At 41.7% G+C, this 22359-nt stretch overlaps 1 protein-coding gene across 1 annotated transcript in view; it reads left to right on the plus strand.

The window, feature by feature from the left end:
* The window catches only part of EMX1 (empty spiracles homeobox 1), a 49422-nt gene that overhangs the window by 21027 nt on the left and 6036 nt on the right, over positions 1–22359 (plus strand). Inside the window, exon 2 of the mRNA XM_083155757.1 lies at positions 18883–19067. Coding sequence (XP_083011883.1) covers positions 18883–19067 — 185 coding nt within the window. The remainder of the gene's footprint in view (positions 1–18882; positions 19068–22359) is intronic.

The raw sequence follows: 22359 nt of genomic DNA on the forward strand, positions 1-22359 counted from the left end.
TGAGGTCATGGGAACTTTGTACTGCCCTATAATAATGATATATATCTGGCAATGAGGTTGGTGGGAGCTGTGTATGGCCCTATAATAATGGTATATATCCGGTAGTGAGGTCGGTGGGAGCTGTGTAGGTCCCTATAATAATGGTATGTATCCGGCAGTTAGGTCAGTGGGAGCTGTGTACGGCCCTAAAATAATGGTATATATATCTGGCAGTGAGGTCAGTGGGAGCTGTGTACGTCCCTATAATATTGGTATATATTCGGCAGTGAGGTCGATGGGAGCTGTGTACGGCACTATAACAATGTTATATATCTGGCAGTGAGAGCTGTGTACTGCCCTTTAATAATGGTATATATAAATGGCAATGAGGTCGGTGGGAGCTGTGTATGGCCCTATAATAATGGTATTTATCCGGCACTGAGGTCGGTGTGAGCTGTGTACTGCCATATAATTATGATAAATATTCAGCAGTGAGGTCGGTGGGAGCTGTGTACGACCCTATAATAATGGTATATATCCAGCAGCGAGGTCAGTTGGAGCTCTATAATGATGGTATATATCCGGCAGTGAGGTCGGTTGGAGCTGTGTACGACCCTTTAATAATGGTATACATCGGCAGTGAGGTTGGTGGGAGCTGTGTACTGCCATATAATGTAAAAATCCAGCAGTGAGGTCCATGGGAGCTGTATAGGTCCCTATAATAATGGTATATATCCAGCAGTGAGGTCGGTGGGAGCTGTGCACGGCCCTATAATAATGGTATATATAAATGGCAATGAGGTCGGTGGGAGCTTTGTATGGTCCTATAATAATGGTATATATCCGGCACTGAGGTCGGTGTGAGCTGTGTACTGCCATATAATAATGATAAATATCCGGCAGTGAGGTCAGTGGGATCTGTGTACGACCCTATAATAATGGTATATATCCGGCAGTGAGGTCGGTGGGAGCTGTGTACTGCCATATAATAATGCTAAATATTCGGCAGTGAGGTCGGTGGGAGCTGTGTACGACCCTATAGTAATGGTATATATCCAGCAGTGAGGTTGGTGGGAGCTGTGTACTGCCATATAATAATGCTAAATATTCAGCAGTGAGGTCCATGGGAGCTGTGTAGGTCCCTATAATAATGGTATATATCCAGCAGTGAGGTCGGTGGGAGCTGTGTACGGCCCTATAATAATGGTATATATCCTGGACTGAGGTCGGTGTGAGCTGTGTACTGCCATATAATAATGATAAATATCCGGCAGTGAGGTCAGTGGGATCTGTGTACGACACTATAATAATGGTATATATCCGGCAGTGAGGTCGGTGGGAGCTGTGTACTGCCATATAATAATGCTAAATATTCGGCAGTGAGGTCGGTGGGAGCTGTGTACGACCCTATAGTAATGGTATATATCCAGCAGTGAGGTCGTTGGAGCTCTATAATAATGGTATATATCCGGCAGTGAGGTCGGTGGGAGCTGTGTACTGCCATATAATAATGCTAAATATCCGACAGTGAGGTTGGTGGGAGCTGTGTACGACCCTATAGTAATGGTATATTTCCAGCAGTGAGGTTGTTGGATCTCTATAATAAGGGTATATATCCGGCAGTGAGGTTGGTGGGAGATGTGTACTGCCATATAATAATGGTATATATTCAGCAGTGAGGTCCATGGGAGCTGTGTAGGTCCCTATAAAACTGGTATATATCCGGCACTGAGGTTGGTGGGAGCTGTGTATGCCCCTCTAGTAGTGGTATATATCCGGCAGTGAGGTTGGTGGGAGCTGTGTACGGCCCTATAATAATGGTAAATATCCGGCAGTGAGGTCGGTGGGAGCTCTATAATCATGGTATATATCCGGCAGTGAGGTTGGTGGGAGCTGTGTACTGCTATATAATAATGGTATATATCCGGCAGTGAGGTCAGTGAGAGCTGTCTATTGCCCTATAATAATCGTAAATATCCGACAGTGAGGTCGGTGGGAGCTGTGTACGACCTTATAATAATGGTATATATCCAGCAGTGAGGTCGGTTGGAGCTCTATAATAATGGTATATATCCGGCAGTGAGGTCGGTGAGAGCTGTGTACTGCCATATAATAATGATAAATATCCGGCAGTGAGGTCGGTGGGAGCTGTGTACGACCCTATAATATTGGTATATATCCGGGAGTGAGGTCGGTTGGAGCTCTATAATAATGGTATATATCCGGCAGTGAGGTTGGTGGGAGCTGTGTACTGCCATATAATAATGGTATATATCCAGCAGTGAGGTCCATGGGAGCTGTGTAGGTCCCTATAATAATGGTATATATCTGGCAGTGAGGTTGGTGGGAGCTGTGTATGGCCCTATAGTAGTGGTATATATCCGGCAGTGAGGTCGGTGGGAGCTGTGTACGGCCCTATAATAATGGTATATATCCGGCAGTGAGGTAGGTGAGAGCTGTGTACTGCCCTATAATAATGGTAAATATCCGGCAGTAAGGTCGGTGGGAGCGGTGTACTGCCATATAATAATGGTATATATCCATCAGTGAGGTGGGTGGGAGCTGTGTACTGCCATAAAATAATGGTATATATCCAGCAGTGAGGTCGGTGGGAGCTGTGTACTGCCATATAATAATGGTATATATCCGGCAGTGAGGTCAGTGAGAGCTGTGTACGACCATATAATAATGGTATATATCCAGAAGTGAGGTCAGTGGGAGCTGTGTACAACCATATAATAATGGTATATATCCAGCAGTGAGGTTCGTGGGAGCTGTGTCGGACCCTTTAATAATGGTATATATCCGGCAGTGGGGATGGTGGGAGCTGTGTACTGCCATATAATAATGGTATATATCCAGCAGTGAGGTCCGTGGGAGCTGTGTAGGTCCCTATGATAATGGTATATATCCGGCAGTGAGGTAGGTGAGAGCTGTGTACTGCCCTATAATAATGGTAAATATCCGGCAGTGAGGTCGGTGGGAGCTGTGTACTGCCATATAATAATGGTATATATCCATCAGTGAGGTCGGTGGGAGCTGTGTACTGCCATAAAATAATGGTATATATCCAGCAGTGAGGTCGGTGGGAGCTGTGTACTGCCATATAATAATGGTATATATCCGGCAGTGAGGTCAGTGAGAGCTGTGTACGACCATATAATAATGGTATATATCCAGAAGTGAGGTCAGTGGGAGCTGTGTACAACCATATAATAATGGTATATATCCAGCAGTGAGGTTCGTGAGAGCTGTGTCGGACCCTTTAATAATGGTATATATCCGGCAGTGGGGATGGTGGGAGCTGTGTACTGCCATATAATAATGGTATATATCCAGCAGTGAGGTCCGTGGGAGCTGTGTAGGTCCCTATAATAATGGTACATATCCAGCAGTGAGGTTCGTGGGAGCTGTGTCGGACCCTTTAATAATGGTATATATCCGGCAGTGGGGATGGTGGGAGATGTGTACTGCCACATAATAATGGTATATATCCAGCAGTGAGGTCCGTAGGAGCTGTGTAGGTCCCTATAATAATGGTACATATCCAGGTTGGTGGGAGCTGTGTATGGCCCTATAGTAGTGGTATATATCCGGCAGTGATGTCAGTGGGAGCTGTGTACGGCCCTATAAAAATGGTATATACCAGGCAGTGATGTCCGTGGGAGCTGTGTACTGCCATATAATAATGGTATATATCCTGCAGTGAGGTCGGTGGGAGCTCTATAATAATGGTATATATCCAGCAGTGAGGTCGGTGGGAGCTGTGTACTGCCATATAGCAATGGTATATATGCGGAAGTGAGGTCAGTGGGAGCTGTGTAGGTCCCTATAATAATGGTATATATCCGGCGGTGAGGTTGGTGGGAGCTGTGTATGGTCTTATAATAATGGTATATATCCGGCAGTGAGGTTGGTGGGAGCTGTGTACTGCCATATAATAATGGTATATATCCAGCAGTGAGGTCCATGGGAGCTGTGTAGGTCCCTATAATAATGGTATATATCCGGCAGTGAGGTTGGTGGGAGCTGTGTATGGCCCTATAGTAGTGGTATATATCTGGCAGTGAGGGAGGTGGGAGCTGTGTACAGCCTTATAATAATGATATATATCTGGCAGTGAGGTCGGTGAGAGCTGTGTACTGCCCTATAATAATGGTATAATGGTAAATGTTCGGCAGTGAGGCCGGTGGGAGCTGTGTACTGCCATAGAATAATGGTATATATCCAGCAGTGAGGTCGGTGGGAGCTCTATAATAATGGTATATATCTGGCAGTGAGGTCTGTGGGAGCTGTGTACTGCCATATAATAATGGTATATATCCGGCAGTGAGGTCTGTGGGAGCTGTGTACTGCCATATAATAATGGTATATATCCAGCAGTGAGGTCGGTGGGAGCTGTGTACTGCCATATAATAATGGTATATATCCAGCAGTGAGGTCGGTAGGAGCTCTATAATAATGGTATATATCCAGCAGTGAGGTCGGTGGGAGCTGTGTACTGCCATATAACAATGGTATATATGCGGAAGTGAGGTCAGTGGGAGCTGTGTAGGTCCCTATAATAATGGTATATATCCGGCGGTGAGGTTGGTGGGAGCTGTGTATGGTCTTATAATAATGGTATATATCCGGCAGTGAGGTTGGTGGGAGCTGTGTACTGCCATATAATAATGGTATATATCCAGCAGTGAGGTCCATGGGAGCTGTGTAGGTCCCAATAATAATGGTATATATCCGGCAGTGAGGTTGGTGGGAGCTGTGTATGGCCCTATAGTAGTGGTATATATCTGGCAGTGAGGGAGGTGGGAGCTGTGTACGGCCTTATAAAAATGATATATATCTGGCAGTGAGGTCGGTGAGAGCTGTGTACTGCCCTATAATAATGGTATAATGGTAAATGTCCGGCAGTGAGGCCGGTGGGAACTGTGTACTGCCATAGAATAATGGTATATATCCAGCAGTGAGGTCGGTGGGAGCTCTATAATAATGGTATATATCTGGCAGTGAGGTCTGTGGGAGCTGTGTACTGCCATATAATAATGGTATATATCCGGCAGTGAGGTCTGTGGGAGTTGTGTACTGCCATATAATAATGGTATATATCAGGCAGTGAGGTCTGTGGGAGCTGTGTACTGCCATATAATAATGGTATATATCCGGCAGTGAGGTTGGTGGGAGCTGTGTACAGTAGGTCCATATAATAATGGTATATATCCAGTAGTGAGGTCGGTGGGAGCTGTGTATGGCCCTATAATAATGGTATATATCCGGTAGTGAGGTCGGTGGGAGCTGTGTACTGCCATATAATAAATGTAATAATGATTATATTAGGGTGATCTCAAGGTATGAGGGGGGGGGGGGTATGATTTTGAAATTGAGATTGACTTATCAGCTCTAACGTTATGAAAATATTGCATGTTTTTTGCCATAAAATCACAACGGTTTATCCTAAGAATCTGGATTTGGTCTGATTTCTTAGATAATTTTCTTGGATTCAGTTTTGAGTCTCACCTTTACTTTGTGTATAGAATGGAAGATATTTGGCATTTTCGTAAATGAGTAAAAATTCGCTCTAACATGGGAACATTTTTATTATAACTCAGTTTTCATTGTTTTTTTTTTTATTATTATTTGTTGGTTCCAACACATCAAAATAATTTTTCAATATAATTTTTGGATAAAGAGGTTCTTTATTTCGCCTCAAACATTGAACTTCTTCAAGAGATTCAATATCTCAACAGACATTTATATACTTGATCCAGAAGAAGTGGCAGAAAATAGTCGGGGGTCTCAGAGCGGTCAATGACACTGCGAAAAGCGGTGTAAAACTTATGCGAAGATTTTAATCCAAGTATTACAAAAAATGAGGAACAAAAATAATACCTGCTGCAAGTATATGAATGCCGAAATATCTATCCTGACCCCTCAAAAGCTTAGTACATCTCCAAGGGCGAGAAAAGTGATACAACGGAGAGTGACAAAACTATAACCAATCAGCTCCTACCTGTCATTTTTAAAACACAGCCTGTGACATGGCAGGTAGGAGCTGATTGGCTGGTGGTTTATCACTCTAATTTTTATCACTTTTCAAGCTTAATACCTCTGGCCCCAAACCTCTACCTAAACTGGCAATCGATTAGAATAATTTTGAACCCTTTGAGTGCCAAGTGAATTGATCATAATAGGTGTGAATATTGCCGGGTATACAGCATTATGACCTGTAATGTTTTCCATATATAGGAAATATAGGGTGAGATTTAATAGGGTGAGATATTCAGAAAATGAGAGATTTGGGAAGAAATCTCCAGTATTTTTAAAGCTGCAATCATTTACACTGCAAAATAAAACTGCTTTTGCAGTGTAAATGATTGCCGCTTTTAAAAAACCTGGAGATTTCTTCCCAAATATCTCACTTATAATCTTTTTTTACACAACCTTTTATTCATTTGAATTTATATAACAAATGTGAGCGGCGTTGGCATTTTTAGCGGATAGTTTCACATCTCTTACAGAAAGGGATAATATAAGCTAGGGCAAAATTTTGAAATAAAAACCGTTTTTTTAGTGGTTTCACTTGTATTTTCGATGATGATGATTACAATAAAGAGTTGGTTCATATATTTGTATTCTTTCCCCCCCACCTCTTCTCCCTCTTTCTTGAAGCCAGGTTTTCTCTTACATCTTAGATTGTGTAATTTTTAAAAAGCATCTTATTGGCACTGCTTTGATGTTAAATGAAACAAACAATTAGACAAAAAAAAAACCTTAAAAAAATTATAATTTTTGTGTTTAGTTAATTAGTGACACATTCCTGAAAAAGTCAATTGGTTTGGAATTCTTCCAAATTCAGGAAAATGCTAAATATCTTCAATTCTAGCAAAGTAATGATGTGAATCAAAATTGAAGCGAGGAACATTATCTAAGAAATAAGACCAAATCCAGGTTCCTTGGACAAATGGCAGTGATTTTATGTCAAGAAAACTGATTTTTTTTTTTATCGAAAATGGGCATTTTTCTTAACTTTAGGGCCGATGAGTCAGGTTCTCACTATTATCTGCTCAAGGTGAAACTTTGGCGATCTGGTTTCTATAACAATTGGCAACTTATTAGAGGGTATCTCGAAATAAATTCAAACATTGATTTCTTGTGAACACCCTAATACAGTGGTTTGGTTCCCAAACTGTGTGCCGTGGCTCCCAGGGGTGCCTCAGGACACTTGCAAGGGTGCCCCAGGTTGGTGGTCCAGGACCAATTCAAATTTTTTATGGTTAATTGTTTATGGGCAAATCCAGTGCTAGTGGCTGCCAATCATACAATGTGTACAAACAGAAGCAACTCCTGCCCTTAACCACATAACTGACCAGAAGGATCACATAGAAACCCAATCTACTTAATGCTATATTTATTCTGCTTTTTTTTCTTTGGCCTAGGGGTGCCATGAAAAAAATTCTGTACCTCTAGGGGTGCCGTGATTCAAATAGATTGGGAACCCCTGCCCTAATATATATATAGAGAGAGAGAGAGAGAGAGAGAGAGAGAGAGAGAGAGAGAGATGCAGGAGAATAAGTGGCACTCCACAGATGAGTTTTGCCGTTTAAAACTATATATATATGATTCCTGTGGGACAGTCAGGGCATTAGACACTGTGTTGATGATCTGCATTATTATGTATATCTCTGTATCTCTCAGGGTTGCCTACCTGACCCTCTCCTTCAGGGAGAAAATGCTCTGTTCCTGGACTTCCCTGGTAATGTAGGATTGCCATCACCTGTGGTGAAACATCTTTCTTATCAATTACCCAGCTCCCCACAGGTGATGGCAATCCTACATTACCAGGGAAGTCCAGGAGCAGAGCATTTTCTCACGCATGGAGAGGGTCAGGTAGGCAAGTATGGTATATCTGGATTTCAGTTCAATCTTCCGCCTCTGCTTTTTGCAATCCTCCCGTTTTATTTTTACAGCCAGATCTAATAACTGCTAATTAATACATATTAATAACTATTCTGCCTAATTATTACTTGGTACAGCTGTGCAATTAACAACTCTGTTTTTTTAAAAGATCTTCCTTGTTACAAGACAGCATATCCAGCACTGGTGTCAGCAATCACAGGACCGAAACTAGGTGTTTCGGCGCCCGGGTCGGCAGTCATTTGGTGTCCACCCCCCCCCCCCCCCCCCAAAAAAAAAATAAAAAAAAATCACTGCATTGGGGACAGGCAGCGGGGGTCCGGGGACTGGAGAAGGTTAACTCCGGCTCCTAGCGCTGCCGGGCGGTGGGCGGGAGGCAGATTTTGAAAACACTTGCCGGACGCTGATTGGCTAGTCTTTTCAAAATCAGCTGAATTCGAAACAGCTCAAATAGCGAGCGGCTGTGTATGTGAAAGCCGCCAGGCAAATAGTGAGCAGCTGTGTATGTGAAAGCTGCCGCTACACCAGTCCCTGGACCCCCTCTGCCAACATACCTGTGAGTAGCGTCCAGGGGTCCAGGGACTGGTGTAGCGGCAGCCTTCACTCACTCCGTCTCCTAGCGCTATCTGCCTGGCGGCAGGAAGCGCTGATGACTTTGAAAAGACTTGCCGGACGCTGATTGGCTGAATTCCGCCAATCAGCTTCCGGCAAGTGTTTTCAAAACCTGCTTCCCGCCCACCGTCCGGCAGCGCTAGGAGCCGGAGTTAACCCACCAGTCCCCGGACCCCGCTGCTCATCCCAGGGACCACGCTGCTGGGACACCACACTAGCGCCCCCACCCTCCAGCGCCCGGTGCGCGTGACCCCCTAGCCCCCCTCCCCTAGTTACGGCCCTGGCAATCACCCCTATTATACTTCCTATAACACTACTGAGCACTGTATTATATTGTTTCCTTCTGTTAGCCGCACTGCTAGGCGGCTGGTTCACCGGGTCTCCTTGCTGGACAGACAGAAGGGCCCAGGGCTTCCTTCAACATGCGTCAGTCCTCATGGGCCAGTCGCTCGGCAACCAGGGATGCTGGATGCGACTTCCACCCAGTGATTGCCGGGGAACGAGTGACGCAGTTGGTGAAAACAGGTCCGGGGGGCTGGGCTGTTGACTTAGCTTTGCGTGCGATCTGTACGAGGACAGGGCAGGCAGCTGACATCCAGCCACATCACTGCCTCATTTCGATGGGAATGCCCAGCATTTTCATGGGAGCACCCATAAAACGCTGGGCCTTCCCATGGTTGCATCCATCCACCGTCGCCCCACATCCCCCGTCCACACTGGTGGGTGCGAATGGCACGGCAAACTTGCAGTTCGCACCCGGCCTCTGCAATTGCGCAAAAATGCACTTGCGCTAAACATTGCTCCCCCGTGCAAATGCGCAGAGCGAACGGACCAGAATAAGATCCTTTGTTCCACATAAGTCCTGGTGGCACCGGAGTTGGGGCAGACTTACTTGGCCCCTCCAAATGTGGCTATTAGAGGTTCAGGTATTCTTTTTGGGAGCAGCATAAATTAATTGCAGCTGTGGTCATTTGGATTCTATATTATTTGATTGCGCCTAATATTACTATAGGTTTTTTTTTATTAGAGGTGAAACCTTAGTTATGCAGGTGTCATCTATCTTTGGGGTAGTTCTAGAGAGTCAGTGTAAGGTCCGCCGTGACTAAACACTTTTGCTATTGGGTAATATTATATTGTCTTGTTTTAATATTGTGCACTATTACATTTATTTACTGTAGGGCATGATTAGATCTATATCACTATGGTGCACTATTAGATCACATTTCACTTTATGATTGTGCACTAGTATATCTTTCAATACTGTGCACTATTAAATTGTACCACTTTTACTGTAGGTCCTTATTAGATTTCTTTAATTATTGCCAAAGATGATTATGTGTGAGATTTAATAGGATGAGAGATTCAGAAAGTGAGAGATTTGGTAAGAAATCTACAGTTTTTTTAAAGCGGCAATCATTTACACTGCAATACCAGTTTGCTTTTGAAGTGCAAATGATTGCCGCTTTAAAAAAAACCTGGAGAATTCTCTCAAAATCTCTGACTTTCTAAATCTCTCATCCTATTAAATCTCACCCATTGTGCCTGTTTCACTGTTGTATGCAGTTATAGCTTGTCTTTTTTACTATTGCACTTTTAGATCGTAACGTGGTCTCTCATTGTGCACTGTTATGCAGTTTCTTGGTTACTATTGTGCACTATTCAATTGTGTCTCTTACACAATTATCATTGTTGAATTGGGTCTCGTTCATTATTGTGCACTATTAAATAATTTCTAATTTGCTATTGTGCACTATTTCGATTGTACCTCTTTCACTAAAAGAGCTTGACTCTTTCACTATTGGGCACATTTGGGCCTTATTCTAGTTCACTCTTTCTGACAAAATCCTTCTTAGATGGACAAAACCATGTGCACTGCAGTTGGGGCAGATGTAACATGTGCAGAGAGAATTAGATTTGGGTGAGTTATTTTGTTTCTGTGCAGGGTAAATACTGGCTGCTTTATTTTTACACTGCAATATAGATCTCACTTTGAAGTAAAACCCCATCCAAATCTAATTCTCTCTTCACAAGTAACATCTGCCCCACCTGCAGTGCACATGGTTTGTCCATCTAAGAAGGATTTTGTCAGAAAGAATGAACTAGAATAAGGCCCTATGAGAGGACATCTCTGTACCAGAGCTTTTTGCCTCACTGACTGGTGTGCACCATAATGCCACACTTCCTGCATATTTATCTCTCATTTACTGTATATTACACTTCCTGCATATTTATCTCTCATTTACTGTTTATTACACTTCCTGCATATTTATCTCTCATTTACTGTATATTACACTTCCTGCATATTTATCTCTCACTTACTGTATATTACATTTCCTGCATATTTATCACTCACTTACTGTATATTACACTACCTGCATATTTATCTCTTAGTTACTGTATATTACACTTCCTGCATATTTATCTCTCACTTAATGTATATTACACTTCCTGCATATTTATCACTCACTGTATATTACACTTCCTGCATATTTATCTCTTACTGTATATTACACTTCCTGCATATTTATCTCTTACTGTATATTACACTTCCTGCATATTTATCTCTCATTTACTGTATATTACACTTCCTGCATATTTATCTCTCATTTACTGTATATTACACTTCCTGCATATTTATCTCTCATTTACTGTATATTACACTTCCTGCATATTTATCTCTCACTTACTGTATATTACATTTCCTGCATATTTATCACTCACTTACTGTATATTACACTACCTGCATATTTATCTCTTAGTTACTGTATATTACACTTCCTGCATATTTATCTCTCACTTAATGTATATTACACTTCCTGCATATTTATCACTCACTGTATATTACACTTCCTGCATATTTATCTCTTACTGTATATTACACTTCCTGCATATTTATCTCTTACTGTATATTACACTTCCTGCATATTTATCTCTCACTAATGCCCCTTTCAGACCGCACTTTGTAATTGGTATATTGCCGTTTTTTTACCGTTTTAAAACGGTAATCTGTGCGGTCTTAAAGGTGCAGGACCCCTTAACCGTTTTACAAAAGCCGATTTTGTAAAACGGTTAAAATGGAGGGTCCTACCCGTTTCAGACCCGGTATTTTTGCATCAAAATCGGGTCTGAAACGGTATTTAGGACCCAGCCAATGAGCTGGGTCCTAAATTCAGAGCAGCGAATATTTAATGAGCACTCATTAAATATTCGCAGCACTGGAGCCGCCCCCGCCGCCCCCCCCGCGCATGTGTCGACACCCGCCGTGCAGCCGGTACCTTCGTTGTGGATCCCGGCAGTGAAGTATGGTCGGGGAAGCACTTATGAAAAAAATCCGTCTTTCAGAAAATGGCTGCCCCATAGAAAAACCTGTTTTAAAAAACTGTCTTTCGTATGGGGGCAGCCATTTTCCGAAAGTCACTTTTTTTAAGAAAAGTGACTTTCGGAAAATGGCTGCCCCCATACGAAAGACAGTTTTTTAAAACTGGTTTTCCTATGGGGCAGCCATTTTCTGAAAGACGCTTTTTTTCATAAGTGCTTCCCCGACCAACTGCAGTGCCGGATCACGCAACGGAAGTACCGGCTGCACAGGGGGGGGGGGGTTGTTAGCCCTGGGGTGGGGGGTATTTGGGGGTGTTAACCCCCGGGGGAGGGGGAGGCGGCACGCCCTGAAGACTGGCTTTGACCTTGTTTTTGGAAAGTTTCCAAAAACGGGTCTGCCAGTGTCAAAAAAACGCACTTAAACGGTAGTATACCGTTTAAGAGATGCGGTGTGAAAGGGGTTTTACCTGGCAGACCCGTTTTTGGAAACGTTTCCAAATACAGGGTCAAAGCCAGTTTTGCGGTCTGAAAGCAGCATTACTGTATATTACACTTCCTGCATATTTGTCTCTCATTTACTGTATATCATACTTGCCGACTTTGGCATACTCCTTTCCGGGAGAAGCCCGGAGAGGAGTGAAAGGGGGCGGGCAGAGGCTTCGTTTTGGGGGCGGGGCACGGGTGATGTCATCAAGCCCCGCCCCCATGACGGGCTGAAGCCTCAATTTGTGGGTCATTGGGTGGGGGGAGGGGCTAAAAATGACCGAAATGCCGCAAATTGCGTCATTTAGCCCTGCCCCCTCCCCGCGGACCCGCGAAAGTCATAGTTTTTAGACCGCGGGGAGAGGGGGAGCCGGGGCTGTAGGGAAATGCGGGAGACTTGCCCCCCTTCCCGGGGGACCCGATTTGCAGGACCCTCCCGGCCATTCCGGGAGGGTAGGCAAGTATGCTGTATATTACACTTCCTGCATATTTATCACTCACTTACTGTATATTACACTTCCTGCATATTTATCTCTCACTTACGGTATATTACACTTCCGGCATATTTATCTCTCACTTACGATATATTACACTTCCTGCATATTTATCACTCACTTACTGTATATTACACTTCCTGCATATTTATCACTCACTGTATATTACACTTCCTGCATATTTATCACTCACTGTATATTACACTTCCTGCATATTTATCACTTACTTACTGTATATTACACTTCCTGCATATTTATCTCTTAATTACTGTATATTACACTTCCTGCATATTTATCTCTTACTTACTGTATATTACACTTCCTGCATATTTATTTCTCACTTACTGTGTATTACACTTTCTGCATATTTATCTTTCACTGTATATTACACTTCCTGCATATTTATCTCTTACTTACTGTATATTACACTTCCTGCATATTTATCACTCACTTACTGTATATTACACTACCTGCATATTTATCTCTTAGTTACTGTATATTACACTTCCTGCATATTTATCTCTCACTTACTGTATATTACACTTCCTGCATATTTATCACTCACTGTATATTACACTTCCTGCATATTTATCACTCACTGTATATTACACTTCCTGCATATTTATCACTCACTTACTGTATATTACACTACCTGCATATTTATCTCTTAGTTAATGTATATTACACTTCCTGCATATTTATCTCTCACTTACTGTATATTACACTTCCTGCATATTTATCACTCACTGTATATTACACTTCATGCATATTTATCTCTTACTGTATATTACACTTCCTGCATATTTATCTCTCACTTACTGTATATTACACTTCCTGCATATTTGTCTCTCATTTACTGTATATTACACTTCCTGCATATTTATCACTCACTTACTGTATATTACACTTCCTGCATATTTATCTCTCACTTACGGTATATTACACTTCCTGCATATTTATCTCTCACTTACGGTATATTACACTTCCTGCATATTTATCACTCACTTACTGTATATTACACTTCCTGCATATTTATCACTCACTTACGGTATATTACACTTCCTGCATATTTATCTCTCACTTACGGTATATTACACTTCCTGCATATTTATCGCTCACTTACTGTATATTACACTTCCTGCATATTTATCACTCACTTACTGTATATTACACTTCCTGCATATTTATCTCTCACTTACTGTATATTACACTTCCTGCATATATATCTCTCACTTACTGTATATTACACTTCCTGCATATTTATCACTCACTTACTGTATATTACACTTCCTGCATATTTATCACTTACTGTATATTACACTTCCTGCATATTTATCTCTCACTTACTGTATATTACACTTCCTGCATATATATCTCTCACTTACTGTATATTACACTTCCTGCATATTTATCACTCACTTACTGTATATTACACTTCCTGCATATTTATCACTCACTTACTGTATATTACTCTTCCTGCATATTTATCTCTCACTCACTGTATATTACACTTCCTGCATATTTATCTCTTACTCACTGTATATTACACTTCCTGCATATTTATCACTCACTTACTGTATATTACACTTCCTGCATATATATCTCTCACTTACTGTATATTACACTTCCTGCATATTTATCACTCACTTACTGTATATTACACTTCCTGCATATATATCACTCACTTACTGTATATTACACTTCCTGCATATTTATCACTCACTTACTGTATATTACACTTCCTGCATATTTATCTCTCACTTCGCAAATAGAAGTCAGTTGAAACTGACTTTTATCTGCAAGCCCCAGGACAAAGACGGTGTCGGGGGACTGACATCCTGTGTCAGCCGCCCCCTCCCCCACCCCCCCTGCAGGCATCAGCCAAGTGTGTAACTCACTGAAGCTCGGGTTTTGACTATGTGCCGAAATGGGCATGGGGGGGCAAACTCCAACCATCGGGGCTGGGGACGATTTTGGATTGCTGCAAACAATCCTGAATCGGCCCTATATGTCTTCACTTTTAGGTTCACATGACCAGTATGAAATAACCAATCCTAAGCGTGCCCCTCCACTCCAACCAATTGGCCTTAGTAAGCTATATCATAGAAACTGAGAATCACAAACATTATTTAATTATTGTTTTCTATTACCTTTGTGGTGATGTTGCACAGGTATTTTCCTCTTTTCCCTTTCCCTAATTAAATAACCTGCTGGGAGTATTAAACCCTCTCGCAGTTTCTTTAAAGCGGCAATCATTTACACTTCAAAATCAAACAGGTTTTGCAGTGTAAATGATTGCCGCTTTGAAAAAACTGGAGATTTCTTCCCAAATCTCTCACTTTCTGAATCTCTCATCCTATTAAATCTCACCATTTGCCTTCGTGAGCACACCCCAGACTCACACAATTCAATTAGAAATGCCAAATTGCACTACTTGCAGCGAGTGTGTTCGGATCTTGTCCAAAAAAGCATACAGTAAAATTTGCCTGAAAAATTGGACCTCCCAAAAAAGTGACAGCTTCGTTAGCAACATCATATAGTTCAACCTTAAAAAAAGTGAACCCCAAAAAATTCTTTAGCAGAATCATATAGAAATGTGTCAGATGATGTGCATTTTATTTAAAGAAAGTAAAAAAAATGTAAAAAGCTTCTGAATTTTACCTAACTTAGATGGCCCATGCAAAAATTTTGCATGCAAATAAAATACGGTTGATTTTATAGCGAGGTTGGTGGTTTGTGGTAGGATGAAATAACCGGTTCTGTTGTAGCCATTTCGAGTAGCCGATCATCTTAGTCGTGCCGTATGACGCATCCGGTGAAAGAACTCTAGGACCAAAAGTCAATTTCTTACTTTGATTTTTAAACAAACAATACAATTTGTAATTCTTCAATTAACAATTCTTCAGTAGCAGAGAACTTAATCTTTAAAATGGTAAAGTAACTCATTAATCGATTTTGGTTAAGTATGAAGGGAGAAAAAGGGATCGTCACCAAAAATCACCTATAAATAATATATATGATGATTGCAAACAAATTAGTGCAAAAATAAAAAAGCATAAAAAAAAATAGGTTTCATTGAAATAAGCCCTTTCATTAAACCTGAGGTGCATTATTTACCTACTGTAAAAAGTTGATTTTGGAGAAAGGCTTTTTTTTTTTTTCACCACCAAAGAAGCATGTAATATTTGGTCTAATTTAACGAATTGGAAATTTCCAAATGTCTAATTAGATTAATCATTCGGGAAGGTGACCAAAAGTTTCTGAAGCAAATGCCAACATTTTTACCTTATAATAAAGATTTTCCCTCCCTTTCACCTGCTCAGGGGGCTGCGGACAAAATCAGGCACATTTAGGGCCAAATGTAAAAGGGTGTGAGAATTAGAAAGTGAAAGATTTTGGGAGGGTTTTCCCTTTTTTTTTTTTTAAGGCACAAAGAGGGCTGATAGATCACTTCCTGTCTCCTTCTAACTGCCCACTCCTCCCCTCTTGCACCCTATTGGCCAATGCTTCATCATCAGATCTCCCAGTAACACTAGCAACTTAAAGTGACATCATCTCCAGAACCCTTTAGTGGTTTATGTAACCTCTGTGCTTAGTCAGCCATTAGTTTTCCTTTGATTTTGACAGTGTAGTACAGATCTGTACTATATAGTCTTGCCTGCCAAAATGATTTTTCTATTCGAATTACACAACACGGGAGCGTGCATTGGGATCGAATCTGCATCGAGTGTAGAAAAACCATTTGATGCCCATTCGATTTTCTATTAGATTTCTATCTGATTTTGCTTCTATAAGCAAAATTTAATAGAAAAATAGTGCATATCTCACAGTGTGTACCCTCTATTAGTGTCAAAGCAGTTCTGCCTAATATTTTGTGCATCCTAATCTCATGGAGCATGATAATGGTCTAAGAGGAGAACGCTACAGTCTTCCTTTTTTCCAAAGGGGCTTCATGCTCTATCCCAAGATGGCCACCCCTATGGAGCTTGTGCAAGGGCCATCTTGCCTTTTTTACTGTGCTTGAGCATCCCAGTGGAGGACACATTCTCCAAAGAAACCTGCGACTACCTGCGATCCACAACGATTTCAGTGTTCTTGCATCACTACGGTACCTACATACATACATTTCTGTTCCATGAGACCCAGTGTGTAACAGTGAGTACGGCTGTATCTGCAATCTATCAATAGCCAGTATCACTAGTTTACTATGATACTTTGAGCCACCCGCTGGTGTGTGCCTGTATAACCCTACAATATCAACACCCGCACCCACATAGTTTGTGATAACTGTAACATAACATAAGCATGAATACTCTGTGGTTATCTCAGAAGATAGCAACACTGTTGCGGTGCCATTGAGAGTGATAATTGCGTGTTTACATGCCAGCCTATGTAACAAAGAGGTAATTATAGCACTCTGTGACATACACATTTGCTGTGTTTTCCAGGATCACCATTATATTCTGTTGTATACACTACTCTTATATGACAAAATGCAACCAGATCCTGGATTATACCACTTTGCCCTCACTTCGGGGGTGTCTTGTTGAATACTACCGGTAGCATAAAGGAAGTAACGCCATTACTCAGAAGATGCACACTGGAGCTAAACTTTCAGGGTTTATATAGTGAATAGAACCACAAAGTTCCATTGCGTTCATGAGTAGATGGGGCTGTTGTCAGTTTGGATTTAAAAACCGATCCCAGGTTTTGAATTGCATGTAAACAGGTCCAGATGACAGGATTTCTATTGTATTTTATCAATGTTCGATAACTAATCTTTTATTAGTAATATGTTTTATTTTATTATTATTATTATTATATATTAAGATATTTATATAGAGCACATACAGTATATTCCGCAGCGCTTTACAGAGAATAGTTAAACAGTCACATCAGTCCATGCCACAATGGAGCTTAAAATCTATATTCCCTATCACATGTACATGCCCACACAGACATTCTAGGGTTAATCTTCTTGGGGGACAATTAACCTACCAGTATATATTTGGATTGTGGGAGGAAACTGGAGTACCCGGAGGAAACCCACGCAAGCACGGGGAGAATATACAAACTGATCTGTGAGGGTCATGGCACCATCTCAATATTCTATGTGGGCAATAGCACCATCTCCAAGATCTGTGAGGGAAACATAGAATTTGACGGCAGATAAGAACCATTTGGCCCATCTAGTCTGCCCCTTTTTTTACCCTTTAGGTAATCTCAACCCTTTTTGATCCTTATTTCTTTGTAAGAATATCTATATGCTTATCCCAAGCATGATTAAATTGTTCTACTGTCTTAGCCTCTACCACCTCTGATGGGAGGCTATTCCACTTATCCACTACCCTTTCTGTGAAGTAATTCTTTCTAACCTTTCCCCTGAACCTACCTCCCTCCAGTTTCAGTGCATGTCCTCGTGTTCTATTACTTCTTTTCATCTGAAGAAAATTTCCCTCCTGAACTATGTTTAAACCCTTGATATATTTGAAGATTTCTATCATGTCCCCCCTTTCCCTTCTCTGCTCCAAACTATACATGTTAAGAGCTTTTAGTCTATCCAGGTACATTTTGTGATGTAGGCCATGCACCATGTTAGTTGCTGTTCTTTGTACACTCTCCAATGTATTTATAGCCTTCTGAAGATATGGTCTCCAGAACAGTATTCCAGATGAGGTCGTACCAATGACCTATAAAGTGGCATTATTACGTCTTTTTTTCTGCTACTGATTCCTCTCCCTATGCAACCAAGCATCTGACTAGCCTTCCTCGTTGCTTTGTTACATTGCCTCCCTGCCTTTAAGTCACTTGAAATAGTGACTCCTAGATCTCTTTCCTCCTCAGTAGTTTCCATTATAGTACCCTTGATACTATATTGAGCCTTTGGGTTTTTGAGTCCCAAGTGCATAATTTTGCATTTTTTAGCATTAAACTGTAGTTGCCATTCTCTTGACCAATTCTCAAGTTTACCTAGATCTTCAGTCATTTGATTTCCCCTCCTGGTGTGTCTACTCTGTTGCATATCGAACCATCTCTGTGATCCATTCTCCTGCTCACCCAACCCATGTGTGTTCTTGTGTTCCAGGCAGCGATGTCTCTCAGGAGAGTTTGCTACTACACGGCCCCTTTGCCAGGAAGCCCAAGCGAATCAGAACGGCATTTTCTCCTTCCCAGCTGCTTCGACTTGAAAGGGCCTTCGAGAAGAACCATTATGTGGTGGGGGCAGAGAGAAAGCAACTGGCCAGCAGCCTCAGCTTGTCAGAAACACAGGTAATCTATTGCTCTAAGTATATCAGAGAACACAAGTATCATGTATGATAAATATGTCTACTGCCATAGTTGTGCAGCGTAATATCATGTGTGCAGCATAATCGCATACTGTGGGCAAAATGTACTAGGAATACGGCTATGTCTCAGTCGTATTTGTATTTTGAATACTACTGAATACGACTGTTATTGCTGGAGTATTTAATTTACACATTCGTATACCGGAACATAATTTACAAAAGGTGTCGTAGTTTTGAGATTCGTATTTTTCAATGTTGTCAGGAGTCTGATTTTTTGGGAGTAATATTTTTGTTACAACTTGTACTATAATACGCCTAGAATACACATGTTAAAAGTCTGATATTGTGAAATGTAGGTGTATTTTAAGGTGCAAATTAAGGTGTATTTTTTGGGAGTCATTTTTCACAATTTGTACTAGAATACACCTAGTATTTTGAAATACGACTTGATAGTAAATTTCAAAATAACATTGGAGTAATGTAAAATTCAAGGTGTATTCTTTTGACGGCGTGTTCATTCTTATTTTTGTAAAAATACTGTATTCACATTAGTAAATTCCAAAAAATACGAATACGTGCCTGAATACGAATACCACTGAATACAAAAACGCCAATTCCTACCGTATTTTGCTTAGTAAATTTCCCCCTGTATATGCAGCGATGGCTGCCGTATAGGGGGTGGGGCGGATACACAAGGCCCAGTGGTGGTAATAGTGAGGCCGTAGATCCTCCAGCCGGTCTGCAATGCTAATAGAGGACTGAGGCCTGCGTATCAAATGGGAACTCCATACTATTTATTGCACTGGGAACAAGGGCAGGTTCTTGCCCCAGACCGGGCCTGGGTGTATCTTATACCTGGGCCGCCATAGCTGACTGAAATCTCTGCTCCATGTAGGGTGACGCTGCAGGCACAGACGAGCGGCAATCACAGCTGGGCGCATTTAGATATTTGTGTATATACCAAGACACATTTGCCTCAAACCATCTGTGAGATTCCGGAGCTTTGTATGCTAATATTTCCATTTATATCCACTTATCCAGACTTGTCTCTTCCGTCTCATCCTCGTGTGCATGCTGCTGCTGCTGTCACCCAGTCAGGCACACTGCTCACAGTCACCGGCAAGTGGGAGAAATGAGAAAAGTTTCCGCAAAGTTCTAGTGATACAGGGGGAGGTGGATCAAGCCTCGGGGATAGAGAAAGTGGACACGTTGGCCAAAGCAAGCAGCGTGGGTCATTTATCTAGCACAGTCCGTGAATTTTTTCCCCCATTGATAATAGTCAGGTGGATGGCTGGCAGCTGTTTGACCTACCAGTCGCTGGAATAGAGGGCATGCTGGGACTTATGGTTGGAAAACAGAGAGTTAAGGGGTGCCTACCACTAGGTCACAATGCAACTGGATGTTCTCTTTCACAATAATATTTAGTGCCGCAACACTATACCTTTATATTTCGATGTTTCGGGGGAAAAGGTTGAAATTACAGTTGTCGACGCAAAAATTGTTGACACAAGTTTTTTATTATTTTTAGACCAAATCTTGTATATTCCATGTCATGGGACCACCATCGGTACAAATGTGTACCGCCGTGGGCGTGCTACGCTTGTCACGCTTCGGGAAAGGCCGTCCGCTGCACCTGCCGCAGGATACCATTCCCATTAAGTGTAGTTAATCGTAACTATTTTGGGGAGAACGTGTGAGAAACAAAAAAATGTGTTGACCACGTGTGTCGACCATTGTTATGTCAGTGAACCGGAGGACCTTTCGTATCTGTCAACCTTAAACACTGACGACCTTTCATCTGTCAACTGAATACATGTCGACCACATGTTGACCAATGCATTGTCGATCTATCACCCAGATACCATAAAGGGTGGTGAAGTTAGAACATATTCCTAAACTTCTCATTGTTCTGAAAAAAAATAAAATAGTTCAGGTAGGTTTTTAATATTTCCTCAAAAAAAGAAAAGAATTATAATTTTCAGAATACTACACTAAAAATGATGTCAAGTTGTACCCACACAACAATGGCCTCCCCTAGGGTAGGGGAGGCCATTGTTGTATTGCTTTTCCGTATTCATCTAAATAGATTTTTGTATTTCACATTTACTAATATTCAGAAATCGGTATTAGAAAACCATCTGCCTTTTTAGCCCTTGAGATACAACATTGATTTAGATCAATTTTAAATAGATAAGAAAATACTTTTAGCCCTTAGTCTTGTCATGGTTTCCTAGGGAACGCACAGGTTTCTCTGTCAGGAGCATTGGTTGAGAATACAAAATGGCTGCCTCCACCACAGCTGGGTCATTCATAAGACAAGCTAGGCTCCAGCTTATAACCGGGAGGGCACTTATGGGCCTGGACTACCGTAACCTGGTTTTGTTTACAAAAAGGGGGTGAGGAGAAGGCCCAAACCAGCCTCCACTTATGTATGTAGGACTGAGGGTACGGCTGATGCTTTCCTGGCGTGTTCCATAGATCTCTGTCAGCAGCATCAGACCCAACCCTGTAACAGCAAATAATATATTACAGGCATAGTGGAGTTTTTTTGTGTGTTTTCTTTAATAGATTAAATCACAGTGCATGCAAATGTAACACACTTAATACCATTCGCCACCTACAAGTAATATATTTGCCGATAATTCCACCATATGTTGCGATGCACCTATAAATGTTCCCCTCTCCACCACCTCACAGTGTTTTCAATGCCGGCTCTCTGCTGCCAAGAATATAAAAACATTGCTTTGTCCGCCAGTTTCAGCGCAAAGTCATTTGCATAAGGATGGGAGGGGTGAGAATACTCGTGGTAGGAGGCGGCTTGCCATTGGTTGATGCACTAATGGATATGTAAATGAGTCAGCAGTGCGATAGCGCGGTATCTTTGCCTTCCAGGGGTGACGTCTGTATAAATTAGAATTTTTGACATAGAAGAACGCCCAAAGGTAAGGGAAGCGGATGGAGGGAGGGGATGAAGTCATTTTGAATTACTATCACCTAAACTCGCCTCTGCTGGCTTTTCTACAAGCAGAACTGAGTACACTGGATTTTCGGTGATATTTAGGGGGTCTTTTTCCATCTCAAAAACTTACACCTGGGGTGAAAAACCAGCATCTGAGGGGTTATGGTCTATAAGGTATCGCATACTGCCCTCTGCAGACAGACAAGCATGTATCAGATGGTTATGGATCAGGCATGGACAGTGTCTAGGTAGACTTAACAGGTAAACACCAAAATGTCAACATACACATGGTGGACAAAAGGCCAACACAAGCAAA

The sequence above is a fragment of the Crinia signifera genome, chromosome 1 (genome assembly GCF_055691185.1).
Source record: "Crinia signifera chromosome 1, ASM5569118v1, whole genome shotgun sequence".
In the NCBI taxonomy this organism is placed as follows: Eukaryota; Metazoa; Chordata; class Amphibia; order Anura; family Myobatrachidae; genus Crinia; species Crinia signifera.